This window comes from Crotalus tigris, unplaced genomic scaffold (assembly GCF_016545835.1).
Source record: "Crotalus tigris isolate CLP2741 ecotype Arizona unplaced genomic scaffold, ASM1654583v1 scf7180000017641.3106099, whole genome shotgun sequence".
Taxonomy (NCBI): domain Eukaryota; kingdom Metazoa; phylum Chordata; class Lepidosauria; order Squamata; family Viperidae; genus Crotalus; species Crotalus tigris.
This window is the reverse complement of record NW_024096535.1, coordinates 2,570,423-2,586,074: the sequence shown is the minus strand read 5'-3', so window position 1 is coordinate 2,586,074 and position 15,652 is coordinate 2,570,423. Positions and strand designations below refer to the sequence as shown.

General features: G+C 37.5%; 1 protein-coding gene across 9 annotated transcripts in view; it reads left to right on the top strand.

Moving 5' to 3' along the window:
* FMNL2 (formin like 2) overlaps window positions 1-15,652 on the top strand; it is a 239,960-nt gene that overhangs the window by 147,034 nt on the left and 77,274 nt on the right. For all 9 annotated transcript variants that reach the window (XM_039335432.1, XM_039335436.1, XM_039335434.1 and 6 more), the window contains exons 3-4: window positions 12,646-12,726; window positions 14,871-14,947. In XM_039335432.1, coding sequence (XP_039191366.1) covers window positions 12,646-12,726; window positions 14,871-14,947 — 158 coding nt within the window. The remainder of the gene's footprint in view (window positions 1-12,645; window positions 12,727-14,870; window positions 14,948-15,652) is intronic.

Here is a 15,652-nt window from a genome sequence, read left to right as displayed (position 1 = left end):
AGTCCACAGGTACATTGATAGGAGGATTGAGAAGACTAATGGGAAGGGGAAAACAGGAGAAATACATTGGCATCTTAGGGTCTGAAGGACCTTGGTCCAGCGAATCTTCTTGATCGGATAGAAAGTCCAATTCTTGCTTTCCTCATCAGTTTGGTGAGGCAGAAATCAAAGCATCCTTGTTGTCATCTTCTTCTGTTTTAAGGCTTCGACATATTGGAATGTTCTTCTTCTCCTGCAGCCTGTTTGTGGCTGACCTATTGACTCATTTTGAGTTATTACCAGTGGGAATAAAGAGCAGCCATGAAACAGAAACTTCATAAAGAGATTTAGATGAAGCATTTGGTGTGTGATGTTTTTATAGGTCCAGCAGTGCAATTATAGCACACTGGCTCAAGCTGTTTCCCCCCCACACACACACATTGCTGTACAGTTTGCACCCCATTCTGACACGATCCTGTTGGACTTTTGACAGGCAGCCTGTTTTTCAAATGGCTTTTGGACTGGGGCCTGGAATCTCTGTGAAATCAGGAAAGGAGGTCAAAAAGGGTGGATTTGGTAAATAAATTAGTTCTGGGCTTTTTTAGTGACTGATCAAAAAGAAACTGGGCTCTTCTAAAGCCTCTTTGGAAATAAGTGTGAAAAATCTAGTTTCTAAAATGACAAGGATCCTCAGTCCGTAGAAGTAGGATGTGCAAGGTAGGACAGATGATGACAAGAACAACCCATTGTACAAATGGAGTTGGATTCTGTGACTGGATCTGACTCAGTGCTGTTTTTAAGACCTGAAGGATGAAAATGAAAATCTCCATTTCAACACAGTACTTTTCATTCCAAAATCTCACAACTCCATATGATTGTTACTGCTATTAAAAACAAAAACAATGGAAACAAATGCACTTAAACATAATCCAATTCCAAAAATCTTTATTAGAGATTACTAGAGCAATATTCTACTGATCTGGAAAGTTAAGCAGTGTCAACTCTGGTTAACGTACAGATGGGAAACTTCCATTAAGCCCGGGGACTGCAGGCTAGACTGGGAGGTGAAAGAAAACCCATTGCAATCTGGATTCCAAGAAAACTATAGGGATGTGTCCATGAAATTGCAGAGTTACGCTTGACTTGAAGGAAACTTTACAGTTTTTTGTTAGAAAATGCAGACATTAGAGATGATGTGCAGAAAACCATATATCTTTTAATGATTCTGGAATGACACGAAGACACCTCCCTCCTCCCTTTTTTTAAACTAACATCAAAGCAAGTGTCTGCATTCTTCAAATGCCTTGTCCATATATATCCTGGATTGGCATGAAGGAAGGAAGCTAGGCTTGGTGCTGCTTCAGAAGATACAATGTTTTTTTTTCCCTTTTCTTTGCGAGGACCCTGATATTTTCCCAGAGAAAACACTTTCTCTTTGGAGCATTACAGATTCATAAAGTGAAACCTGAATAAAGGCCAGGTTATATGAATGAAGGTGATATGATAGTTAGGCAGGGCAACAGACCATAACGGTACTCAAATAAGTAAAAGATTGATCTTGCCTGTTCCTTATTGTTAATAGCAATCTGCTAATAGGACCTTAGCAGCTGAAACAGAAATGGATGAGAGCATATAATCATGTGATTAAGGAGTATTCTTGTTTCAGGACTCATGTGATCATTCCCATAGGGACTTTGAGACTGGCTGGTCCATCCTCTTGGTTATTCAGCCAGTAGCTTGCTAAGGGGCGGGGGGGGGGGGCGGGGGGGGGGGAAGAGGGAAAAGCTTTGGAGCCCATCACACAGCTCTTTCGTGCCCTCTAATGGAAGACTGAAGCACTGAAATGCAATTTTAAACAGAAAGAGAACTGATATGCCGGTGAACCTATTGAGGCTTATGGACTGACTGGTTCGAAAGACACATAAAAATGTGAGTAAATTGGAGAATTTTCTGAGAGGTGCAAAAATCCAGATATCTACTAAATGGAAACAATCCCAGGACATTTAAAGAGAATATCATATTGGGGAAATGGATACAAGAGTTTCTGTTGTACAGCATTCGTTCTGGACCTTTCAATCACTCTATCCAAAAACACGATACAAAGAAAATACCCTCATTTTCCTAGAAGAATATTTATATGCATATGGGCATTGTGTAATTATATCCTATTGTTTCTGTTAGTTTTAAGACTTCATTAAGGTTGCCGTGTGTATTTTCTTAGAATACTTCTGGACCCAATCCATGGTGTGCATTTTCCCAATTGAGAATCATTGGGGTCAACCAAAATCATAAAGATGGTTCTTTCTGCAAACATCTTAGCCTTCAGCGTACACTCTTATCAAAGGGAAAGAAAAATGATGATGGGAATCAAAGAATACTAATACTCTGGCCCATTTACACATCAGATAAAGCCTACAATCCTTAATCAGCCAAAATATATATGCAGCCTCTGTGCTCTTCATTCAGTGGCATGGGATAACAATTCTGTTTTTAAATGTAACTTTTTCTTATACCATGGTTATGGATTTCAAAACAAGTCAAGATTTGTAAGCTTACTTTAAACCCCTTATAGAAAAGCATTTCAGCCCAAATTAACATATAATGAAAAACATTTGAACATTATTTTCCACTTCCTGTCTGAATTATTTTAGAGCTTTTTAAATGAACTGCCTTTTTAGAAAAGTTCACTCAAAATTTTTGACGTTTGAGGGAGGGAGGGAGGAAGGGAGGGAGGGATTTACAAAGAAAATCCTGACTCCAGACTATTTTCTGTTGTACTAGAAAAATATAGCTGATATCCTATCTTGTTTTGTTCTGCTTCTTTTATTATTTGTTTCACAGCCTCTTAAGCTCTCTCAGTTCTTGCTGAGCAGCAATTGCTTATGCATCTGTAGTGAGATTCTTTGTATCAGTTCCACAAGTTTTCATGTCGCTTAAGTTTTGTTTAGTCCAGCAGACTCACACGCTAAGTGAATTACTGCCAGACTAAAAATCAGACTAACGTATGCCAAGTTGCATTCACTCACGTAGGAGAAATTGGTGTTTCTTTTTTGTTTTTCCCTTACAAAGAAAGTCTTCAATTCCCTAGTTAAATTATTTAACCATTGTTCTTAGAGAGCAGATGCATTCATTGCATCCTGCAAAGCCAGGAAACTGAGTTCTAGTCCCACTATAGGCATGAAAGCCAGTTGGGTGACTTTGGGACAGTCATTATCTCTCAGCTCACGACATCAAGCTCAGGCGACAAGCCAATTCATGTTGCAAGTAATGGATCAACACTTGGTTGATCCAGGGAGAAAAAAGCAGATTCTTCACTTGTGGGGAAAAAAACCTAGGGATTTCCTCCCCCCCCCTGCTTTTGCCAGTTTGTTAATTTCTCTGTTTAAAATGCATTGGATAAATAACTGTACAAATAGTGTGGTGCTAAAAATGTATCAGGTGCTGTGCCAGGGCACAACTTCTTCATTCTCATGTGTGGGAATGCTACCTGGTTTTTAATAATGGGTTCCAGAGAGGATGTTCTTTCCATGATTCATTTGGGGGGGGGGAATCTCTCGTCCAAACTAACCAGGGGAGAAATCTCTTCCAAACTAACTCAGCCAATATCCAGATCAAAAAGACCAGATATTACAGTTACCAATTAAGGTAATATCCTTAATTGGTTCCGGGAGGCATGATGAGTACTTAAAACAATGAATACCAAACATATTTTTCCCATAAGGACTAATATAGTGAGTCACAAGACAGCCGACACCGACAAGTTCTAGCTTGTGTGTTGAGTACCAAACAAATGATGAGTACCAGGATAAAATTTACACATCAAAATGTGTTGAGTACCAAATTAGATGAGTTTCAAAGCAGTTGAGTACCAAGGTACCACTGTATAATATAACATAGGTTACACTTACAGAAGAGAAGATTTACTTTATTTACCAACTGGCATAGAGTAATATTCAATTTCCAAAATATGGATAAAGACAAAAATAAAAGTGAATGAAGTTTGCCAAATAACAGGTGGAAATAGATGCCCTGGAAAGAGTGGTAAACTATGGGCATGGAAACTGATTGAGTTGGAAGAGGAGAGGAAAGAAAAGAGAAATGGAATAATTATCTTGCTCTAGAGAAAAGCAGTGTCATTTGTAGTTAGTCATAAGCAATTGGAAAAATTATTGTAGGAACCCAGCCACTCTTAGTTTCCCAGCTTTTAATTAGAATTCACACTATAATGAAAGCCTCAAGCTGCTTAGACTTAGGCACCATGTTGTTCAGAAGCAATCAAGGATGATAAATCAAAAAGTGAGTCTGACACAACAGATAGTTGTGGTGCTTGTGTGAAAAATTGGACAGAGGGTTAATGTTTTCTAAGGACCTCAAAACTATCAGGAGAAACATAAATGGAGAAATTAGATCTTCCCCTTAAATCATGATTACACTGAAGAAAATAGATAATATGAAAAGACAGAAAAAGGAGAACTAGAGGAGAAGGGCAACTGAAAAAGAAAGGCCTTAAAGATACTGTAACTAAATAGCTATGTCTGCCTCAATACCTTTGTACGACCTTTTTCAGTGTCCTAACTCAAAGTAGATGGCAGCATTGAATCACATAGTTATGTAAGCAGCATTGGCCCTGCTTAATATTTGAAAAAAATAAAGGCAGTCTCAAAGCTATATGCTAGAGTAAGAAATATTTTTAAAAAAAATTCTAGACAAAAACAGTGGCAAACCATTTCTTCACTATTATCCAAGAGACTATCTGGATGTGGCTATGATGTTAAAAATCAGACTTGACTATACTCAACTCAAGGTTCTGTAGAGTGCTTCTCTTGAATGTAGAACCTTTGTTAATAGGGAGCATAATCTCCAGACACAGATGAACTAATATCTATCTCATTTGTTTACTAACGATGATGATTCCAATTTTTGTTGTCCTATATTGTAAAGAATCTCTTATTTCAACTTTCTCAACTGTCTTGACTAGGGATGATGTGTGTTGTAGTCCAGTACATCTGAAAACATCAAATTGGGAAAGGTAGTATTTATTATCTCTTGTGCAAAAGTGGTAATTCAAAGTGGTTTGACATTTCCAAACACTTTCTTGTGCTCAGTTGTCTTCCAGCAGATTGAGCAGATAAATGCATCCTGATTTAAATAAACAAGCTTTTTAATCACAGTGATTTTTTATGTTACTTGGTTTGTTTTAATTGTAGCTTTTTGAATAAGTCATAGGTCTGGCATATGAAAAACACTAAGCTGTTATGGTAGAATTCACACATTATGCAAACCCAAACCAGGCAGTTTACATTCTGGATTAGCTTGATACATGAATCTATCAAAAGCACAAATAAGTAGTCCTCATTTAACTATCACAGTTGGGACTGGCAACTCTATTGTTAATCAAAACGGTCATTAAGTGAAAAAAAACAGTGGTGCTTATGACAATGCACACTGATTTACTGTAATGGTGAACATGTGACTGAATTGCTATGAAGGTGATAAATGCAGACATTGGTCACAAAGCTACTTATTCATCAAGTTCGTAACTGTGAGCAGTCATTGATCAAGGCAGTCGCTAATCAAGGACTACCTGTATAGTACAGTATATTGAAATTAGTTGTTTAATGTATTGGATAGAAGCTATTTATAAACTGGGACTAAGGAAATTCTATGGACATTAGACTGATTTATTGGTGGAAAAAGGTTGAGTAGAAATACTGTGCATTCATTAAAAATGTTTTTCCTTTGAACAATTGATGAATGCCTGCACTAACAATAGAGGTTTGCTTGTAATCCTTGGAAATTTAGAAACCAGCAATAAGAAGATACATCTCTTTCCAATATACATTTGCCCTATTTTATTCATGCCTGAATTTCAAGCACAGGACATTCAGAAGTTAATAGGTGCCATGCTCTTGGGAACTCTGTCATGAATTTAACAAACTAGGTTTCTATTGTTATAAATCCTTGCTATCCTTTGTCCAGATGTTATCTTCCAATTTCACCAGATGGGAAGTCCTTAAACTACTCTTTTGCAAGTAGTAGAACCATTTTCAAAGTGGGTTAGCTCCGACAAGTAAGTTGGGTGGTTTTTATGGCACAACAAATCTCTATCTGAAAGCAATTCTAATCTGTAAGAGCATATTATCTATGATTAAAATATTCTCCCCAAAGCCTGGACTTCCAAAAATTCTTCATTTGTTTGTAGAAAAGAAAGAAAAGAAACTGAGTTGTGAAGTGCTCGAGTTGCGAAGTAAAAATCGAGAAAATGGCGTACTGACTGTTGTGAATAAATAGGAGGAAATTATATTTTCAGCAGAGTAATGGATTCTGTGCAGTCATTAATTTTTGATCTGTTTGTACTCAGGTTGTTGGCAGGAGAATAATTCTGGTTATATGGGTTTATAACCGACTATTACATTTTACAACTCACACTTGCCTGGTTTATGATTCAGCGAATGGTTTCCCACATAGCTGGTTAGAAATGTATGCATCAGAGAATGCAATACGAAGCTCTCAAATTTATTCCCATGATTGGCTTCAAAAAGGCATCTTTCATTCAGAACCTATTCTGATTCAGGTGAAGGGTCCTGTATCTTCATAGATGCTCGCCCTAGTGGGCAAATAGAAGAGTAGATGGATAGTTATGGCCAGCAGCATTTCTTTTGAGAGTCCTCATGCCTATGCCATTCATGCATAGTGTGTCATGGTTCCGATAGATGAAACTCTTCAAAAGAATTTTGAGGCATTGTTTACCTTAAAGAATCTTTTATTTGAGAAACGAAGTATCGGCACTACATAGTTGAAACCAGAAACTAAATTCCCCTCCCCTGGGTGCAAAGTAACAAAGTGCAATTCCCTCCTTCAATAAACAGTCATAAATCACATTCCCCAATTAGCTTGAAGACAGGGCTTTCTCCCCAGCTCTCCAGCCTGCCAAAACACTAACAGCTCTGGGCCCAATGTCCTTGGGTTCCCTCGATTAAGTTATTATTGTTATGACTAGCTGGACTCTCATCCCTATTCCTCCTCCAGCAGCAACTAATTCTAAAAGCAAAAAAGAAAATGGCTGCATTTCCATCTGTTGTCAAAGCAAGGACATCTGATGTTAGCAGTATTGATACAGTGTCTACTGAGAAGCTCAATCATCCAGGTCATGGTTGTCCCAAAAGTGCTTTTTCAAAAGGCAACTGGACTTTCTTTGTTTTGCTTGAAGACGTGTCTCTTCTCATCCGGGAAGCTTCTACAGTTCATTCTTCAGAACTGAAAAAGCTTCTTGGATGAGAAGTGAAACGCCTTCAAGCAAAACAAAGAAAACCCAGTTGCCTTTTGAAAAAAGCACCTTTGGGACATTCATGCACAGATGTGACCATGGGAAGTTAGAACTCTCCAGTTTCTCTGGAAAGGAAATCTGTTGTGGGATGCATCCCAGAGACTGCCCTTCTACTCACATCTATAGCATATAGGCAAATGGATCAATGATGATCAAGAGATCTTGCCTGGGTTTTTTTCCCCTCTCCAGTTGATTTTAGGAATAATAAACAGTGTTTTCATGTTTCAGTGCAATGCAGTTGGATGGTTTCTTTTGTTAGATTTTGCTTTGAACTGAAGACTTAGATACAATGCTTGAAAAAAATGTAAAGGAAATAGTTAACATAAACATGATTTTCAAAAATATTTAACACTTCCATCTGCTCAGATATGCTGTCTCTTCTTTCTTGCATACAGATTTTATCTACTGCCTTTATACACGACTATAAGTTATTTTGAGCAGTCATTCTGAGCACTGATTTTAATATGACCTTTATTAATAGTATACCCCTTATTCTCCAATGAGGAGTTTTTAAAAATATATCCCTTGTAAAGTTGTTGATTAAAATCCTGGTTACTATTAACCAGGAAAGTGTTCTTTGTCTCACGTAGCCCCTGAGATGAATGAATATTCCTGAAATATACAGTAAATGCCATTTTTCAGCATGCTATTTTATAAACGAGTAGAGAGAAATCAGTGGCATCTCTTTCTAGTTAGCTTTATTTCCCACATACCGGTTTTGATTCCAAAAATCTGATCTTCAGGAAGGATTATACCTTTAATTTTTTTTGTTTTCTAAGAAACAAGAAAGTTATACATGTTGGCAATCATTTGAAAACGGTTATCTACGTCTTGTGGGAAATAAAAAAGAAAGTAGAGTTGTCTTCATGATTGTATAAATATTAATCAGTAAGTGGTTCACCTAGTCACATTTTGATGCAAATTGACATATCTCACAAACTAGTTCACATGCCTTAATGCTAAGATACGATCTTGATTCGTACAGCAGACATTCTGCAAATTATTTGCATTAAAACCTTTGCATAAACATTTTCACATAAAAACAAAGATATCATAATTCTGAGCTAAGAGAAACAAACAGAAATAGGTATTAAAAGTTATGTAATTTGTGATTCATTTCTTTAAGGAAGTAATTGAGCATTCTGTTTCCTTCTTCTTATTCATATTCATATTCTGAAGCTGTAGTGTTAATTTTAAGTTAAATAGAAATAAGCATATTAATATGCCAGATTCTTCACTGACATGGAAAACAGGACCTATTAAATATAGTCCAGTATTGTGATATAATGCAAATCTACAGAAATTAATCAGGCATTGAAAATCCAATATATGAACCAACATATGATGCTGGGAATCAGGTTATAATTTATAATAATTTATAAATATGGCATTAAGATAAAACAAGGAAAATATGCTTTTAGAAATCCTTATCCATTGGGGGTAAGAAAGCAAATTGTACTGTGGGAGTTAGTTCAGGTTCATGGCCTTTCTAAAGCTTTCATGAGTGTCATCATGAACATGTTTGCTGAGTAGGAGCAAAATAGGTGAAATAAATCCTATGTAGATTTATTTAGAAGCAAGTTCTGGAGTTTAGTGAGCTTTATATTCTCAAAAATTATGCCTCGGTTCCACAAACATCAGTTTGTAGGTGTTTACAATAGGTTATGCCAATGAAGCACCACAATACTTTTTGAGTCTGTATGGCATTGAGGATGATTTTAAAATATTGCTCTAATAGTCTAATACGACTTACAGCCCTGTCGTGTGAGCAGCAGCTACCGATTCAACATTTTGAATCCTATCACAGAATAGAATGGGTAGAATTTGTGATGGAGAATCTATGACACGTGTGTATTATAGGTGATACACCAGACCTCTGGACCCTCTGAAACTTGTACAAGAGAGCCTTGCTCTCACATGGCCTCTGATGTCATGGTTCCGACAGATGAAACTCTTCAAAAGAACTTTGAGACATTGTTTACCTTAAAGAATCTTTATTTGGAGTAGTATAACATCGGCAATGCATAATCGAAGCCAAAAACTGAATTCCCCTCCCCTGAGCACATAGTATCAAAGCATAATTCCCTCGTCCAATTAACTCATAAATCACATTCCCCAATTAGCTTGAAGCCGGGCTTCCTCTCCAGCCTGCCAATTCCTTATCAACTCTGGTTACAATAACCTTGTTTCTCACATTAGGTTTAGTATTGTTATGTCTAGCTGGACTCTCATTCACATCCCCCCTCCCAGCATTAACTTAACTCTAAAAGCAAAAGGTAGAAGATGGCTACATTTCCATCTGTTGTCAATGCAAAAACATCCGATGTTAGCAGTGTTTTGACATCTGGAGCCTCCAAAAATTGTGACAGAATGGGATGTGCTTTCCCCCTCTTTTTGGAAGCTGCAAGGCCACCCCAAGAACATTCTCCAAATTTTCAAGGCCTCTGGAGACCTGGAGCACCTCAGATAGGCATTTTGAGAAATATTTACAATTATGGAAGAAAGAGAGATAGTTTTGTGAAATAATTGGGGTTCCTCTTCCTTCTTTTACAGTTAAGATAAATCTTGCTTCTCCTGCAGAAATAAACTTGCCTGTGAATGAGAGCTCCTTGTTCTAAATTGTTATTCAGATATATACATCTGCACTGTGATAGCAAAACAGAAATGACATGTTAGCAGTCAAGCTGTATTTTAGAAGTGAACAATTTGGAATGGAAATGAAGTCAGAGAAGGTTTCGTCTCTGCTGGATTATTGTCAGGAAGGAAACTATTAAGCACCTCTTCTGTTTTCCCAGAATAGATTTTAAAGACAGAAAAGAAAAAGAAGTTATTACAGTGCTGTGTGTATTCCCACATTTGTATCATTTGAGGTAGAGTAGCTGAAAGGTGTATTTTCACAATGAAACCGTATACAATTAACCATTTGAACTTTGAATAGTTCTATCATCGACGAATTTTCCAAATTCCTTATTTCACTTTACTGCTACTTTCTTCTTACAATCTTCTTTTTTCATGTAGTTTATTGCAGTGGCCCCCAACCTTTTGGGCACCAGGGACCGGTTTGGTGGAGGGAGATTTTTTTCTGTGGACCGGTGGGGTGTGGTTTTGCATGCTGCATGCATCCCACGGATGGGGCTTTGCTTGTTTGTGCAGACCGGTTTCTGACATGCCACGGTCCAGTGTTGATCCACGGACCAGCGTTGGGGACCCCTGGTTTATTGAAACACCCAACTTTCTATGTCGTAGTTACCAAGTATTTAACTACCAATCAATATTGGAAAGAGACATACATCGACAGAGAATCAGGATTCCCTTGTTATCGCATTGTACATTTGTTAAAAATTAAGAGATATTCAAGGAGCAAGGGCTCCAGTTTCTAAGAAATGAGAATGCATTTCTCATGTTTTTAAAATTAATGTTTTCAAATTAACTGTCCTAAAAATGTGAGCCTAGGAAAAATATTAGAAGTCCATCAGTTTTAACATTACAGTCAGTAGACCACAGTTAGTTTATCACATTTCTACATTGCCACCCTTCTGAGGACTCTCTCCAGTTTACAATTTAAAATGACAATAGACGTGGAAAAAAAACCACAATACAAATGCAAAGAAAGAAATAATTTAAAATTTGTTACCGCTGTTTTTAGGCCCTCTGGAGACGATATTGTTACGCTCAAAGGTTCTTCTGAGTTCCGTTTCAACAGCCTTCTGGGAGGGAGGGGCCTAAGACAACTTGCCCTGGCCAATTCACCACGGGAGAACTCATTGCAACTAACTCGCCGCAGGACAATTCAACACAAGATAACTCAAGAGAGGGACGACAGGTGAATTGTAGCGGGTCCTTATCTTGCTTTAGGTTTGAACCCTCTCAAGTTAGAAGTCCTCGAGGCTGAGCTGAGCTGCAATTTATCCACTTGTCCCTCTCTTGAGTTATCCCATGCTGAATTGTCCCACGGCGAGTTGTCCCATGGCAAATTGGTCCCGGTGAGTTGGCCGGGCTGAATTGGCTGGGACAAGATGGCCGGGGTGAGTCAGCCAGGCAAGTTGGCAACAGCAAGTTGTCCCATTCCATCTAGAAGAAGAGGCTTTATTTGGCTCTCCAAGAGGGAAACGCTCCAGAGGGATGGAGGGAGCGGTATCTAAAAGGTTCTCTTCCCCCCCCCCCCTTTCCTGAATCTCAGTCATAGGAGGAACCTTCTACTTTCTTCTTGGTTGTATGCGCTAGATGGGTAGATTCTCTTTGAAACCAAAAACTTTTACAGCAAATGAATAAAAATTCAGGTTTGCTGTAACACAGTCTTCTTGTACATGGTTCTCTGCAGATGTGTTGGGCTACACGTAGTCCTTGAGTTACAACCATGTGTTTAGTGACCACTTGAAGTTACAACGGAACTGAAAAAAAAGTGACTTATGACCAGTTTTCACACTTAGGACTATTGCAGCATCCCCATGGTCACGTGATCAGAATTCGGGCGCTTGGCAACTGACATGTATTTATGACCGTTGCGCTATCCTGGAGTCATGAGATCACCATTTGTAACCTTCCCATCTGGCTTCCAGCAAGCAAAGTCTATGGGAGATGCCAGATTTGCTTAACAATCACGTGATCCATTTGAAAACTGTGGCAAAAAAGTGGAAAAATGGGACAAAATTCATTTAACAACTGTCTTGTTTAGCAATGGAGATTCTGGGCTCCATTGTGGTTGTAAGTTGAGGAATACCTATATCTCCTACCCCCAAATTCTTGATCAGCATGTGCACAGAGGAGCTGATGAAAAATTGTTCCCTTCCGATTTCGATTTCCAAGACAATAAAATTCATAAATGTAACATCATGTTCATAAGTTCAATCCGATAGCCTCAATAATATTTGTCTTCTTTCTCTTTTAACAGAATACATAACTTATTCTATTCACTAATGAGCACAGGAGGTGGTAGTGTGGTGAATTTGTATAGCTCTCTCTCTTTCTTTTTCTTTCTGTTTTTTAATTACAGGATGATTTCAAAGCATTTGGCTTTTCTTGTTTCTAATACACAAATAAAGAAAATATCAATTAAATCAGAAGTCCCCAACCTTTTGGACACCAGGAACTGGTTCAGTGGAGAAAGGTTTTTCCGTGAGGGCGTGGTTTTGTGTGCTGCCTGCATCTCACGGATGGGGCTTCTTTTGTTTGTGCAGACCAGTTGCTGGCGTGCTGGCATACATGGACCGGGGGTTGGGGACCCCTGAATTAAATGAAGAAATAACAAAAGCAGTGAAGCATTTTTACATGCTTATTTATATAGATACTAATTACTATATTTGGTAACTAATGGCTAATGATCACTGTTTTACTTACAGGAAAGATTTCAAGTCAAGAATCCACCTCATACATATATACAGAAATTAAAAGGCTATCTTGATCCAGCAGTAACTAGGAAGGTAAGAGATAGTGTTTTTTGTCTCTTTCTCTTGCTTAAGGACAGTCATTTTTGTCATAGCTCCAATACGGCCATATAAATGAAAGCTGGGCAACCTTTTGGCGACCATAAGCCACCTTCAAAATTTTTAAGATGAGGAGAGTGAAGAAGTCTACAGAGGATTTTAATTTTTTTCCTCTCAAGTTTTTGAGAAACTGGACTTATATTATTTTTTAAAAAACAATATTTTGTTTGGAAATTACATTATACATTTTCCATGTGTTTCCTGCTTCACAACGAGCAGGGAACCATGCTGTCAGTTTTCAGAAACTGGGTCCCTAAAATTCAGTGGAAGAAATGACATGTAAAGAGGCAGGTTGCCCATCCTGGTGCAGACTGTTGAAGTATTCTGAGGGAAGAGTTTTCATCCAGGTTTAGTTTGCTGTCCCTCATCCTGTCCAGATTGCTAGGTTCCTTTGTGGGAATCTCTCCACCCCACTCCCAAGATCTTGATCATTTGTACCATCCTGGGAAATATTACTATACTGCATGTGTATAAATCATGGGGGAAATGCTTAGCTATAAATGACATTTTGTGTAATTCTCAGGTTGGAATCTTAGAAGATTTGATTGGACAAAGTATTTGGGTATATGGTAGGGGAATTATATTTATGTGTGCTTTAAAAAAAGACTCATAAGAGTTGACCTATTTATCACTTTTTTAAAAAAAAGTCCTGTCCTTTCCTGTCCTTAGCCTGATTTTAAACATTTTTTTAGGATTATTGCTTTAACATGGATTTCATCTTTCTCCAGTCTGTAAACTGCCCAGATTATACTCTGTAAAACACCCAGAATTGTCTTTTAGGGGAGATGGTGGCATAAAATTTAATAAATAAAGAAACCTCTTTTTTTCTAGATGGTCTAGATCATGATTGTCCGAACTTTTGGTTTGCCTATGCTGCATTGAGTGAAGAGGAATTTCCTTGGGCTGCATATAAAATATATAATATAGTTAATGTATATAAATAACAAACTCTTTTTTAAAAAACATTTTTATTATCTCATGGGGCCCCATTACTAGCTGTTTAGGGCTGCAGTTTCAGAATTCCCAGCTAATAAACTGCTATTTGCTACTTATTAATAATAATAATTCATTTTATTATATTTATTTAAATATTTATTACATGCACACATTAAATGTCCATGCGACAGTCTCTCGTAGGACACATGATCTCTTACAACAAAATGTACAATACAATAAAATCTGCAGTTCTAGGCATAATTCTTTAGTAAGTGCCAAATATTCAGAAATAAACAGCAACAGCATCAATAATTATAGTACCAATGACAACACAAGCATAATTCTTTAGTAAGTGCCAAATATTCAAAAATAAACAGCAACAATATCAATAATTATAGTACCAATGACAACACAGGTGGTCTGTACAACCGTTCGTTTAGTGACCATTTGAAGTTACAACGGCTCTGAAAAAAGTGACTTTTGACTGTTTTTCACACTTACTGTATGATCATTGCAACATCTCCAGGGTCACCTGATCAAAATTTGGGTCCTTGGCAGCTGGCTATCCTGGGATCGTGTGATCACCCTTTGTCACCACCTCAGCTGCCTTCCTTTCCTCAAGCAAAGTCAATGGGGGAAGCCAGATTTGCGTAATGATTGCATGATTCACTTAACAACTCCAGTCATTCGCTTAACAAATGTGGCAAAAAGTTCATAAATGGGGCAAAACTCACTTAACAACTGCCTGGCTTAGTAGTGGAAAGGTTGGGCTCAATAGTGGCCATCAGTTGCGGGCTACCTATATAATAGTAGGACAAACAGCCAGTGGCAAACCATAATTCCCCCAGAATTATTATTATTATAGAATTATTCCAGAAGAGTTTGGTTCCTGCCTTTTAGAAGGCTGACTTCAAGAGGAAGCTTTTGATGGTTAAAGTCCTGTAATAAACAAACACTATATTCTGCCCCATGGAATTGAGACATGACCAGCAGTTTCTTCCAGGATATCTTGAATGGCACCAGATTTATTTCATAATAGAAAGAAAAAAGGAGTTAGGTTACATAAGGGTTAGGCTATATGATTTCATTCCTCGTTCATTTATACAGTATATAAATATTTTTTCTTTCTTTCTTGTAAATTCTAGAAATTTAGGAGAAGAGTTCAAGAATCTACACAAGTTTTACGGGAACTAGAAATTTCTTTAAGGACTAATCACATTGGGTAAGTTTTTTTTTTTAAAAAAAAAGTAATGGTATTTGGGGAAATGATTCGGGGCATAACCAACACAAATTTAAGCTATTGTCACTGTTATTATTCAAAGGAACTCTAGAAATTCTTTGAATCCGATCATGGGACTGCATAAGAATCCTAGGATTGACTTCCAAGAAGCTCTAGAGTTCCTTTGAGTTCAGCTTGAAAAGTGACATCCATTAAATAGAATAGGTTTATCCCCAAGACACTGTGGTTTAGGGATATACCTTGGTTTTACAGAAGCATTGTGCTTCTCGGGAGAAGGAAGATTAAGGGGAAAAAGCAATTTCAACAAACGCAGGGTTGCTTTAAAACAAATTGTACTTTACCATCTCCTAAGTAAATCTCAGAAACTGCATTTGTTTAAAAGTACTGGTTCTGCCTCCTTCCTCCCCTCCCACCTTTTCAATGAAGTTAAATTGAACATGAACTACCAATGCTAGGCCAACATTTCCAAGAGATAATTGGCAGTAAATGAAGATTTAGATATTATTTTGGAGATAAGAAGCCGGGGAAATCTATAAGCAATTGCCATCAATTAAATTCCAGATTTCAGCAGTATTTGCTAAGCCAAATACCTTACAGCAGTCAGTCTTTCTCTTTTCCTTTTATTTTATTTTTTCTAAACTGCTGACTCTTTCAAAATACCAGCCATTGTAATGTGATGGCAATTAT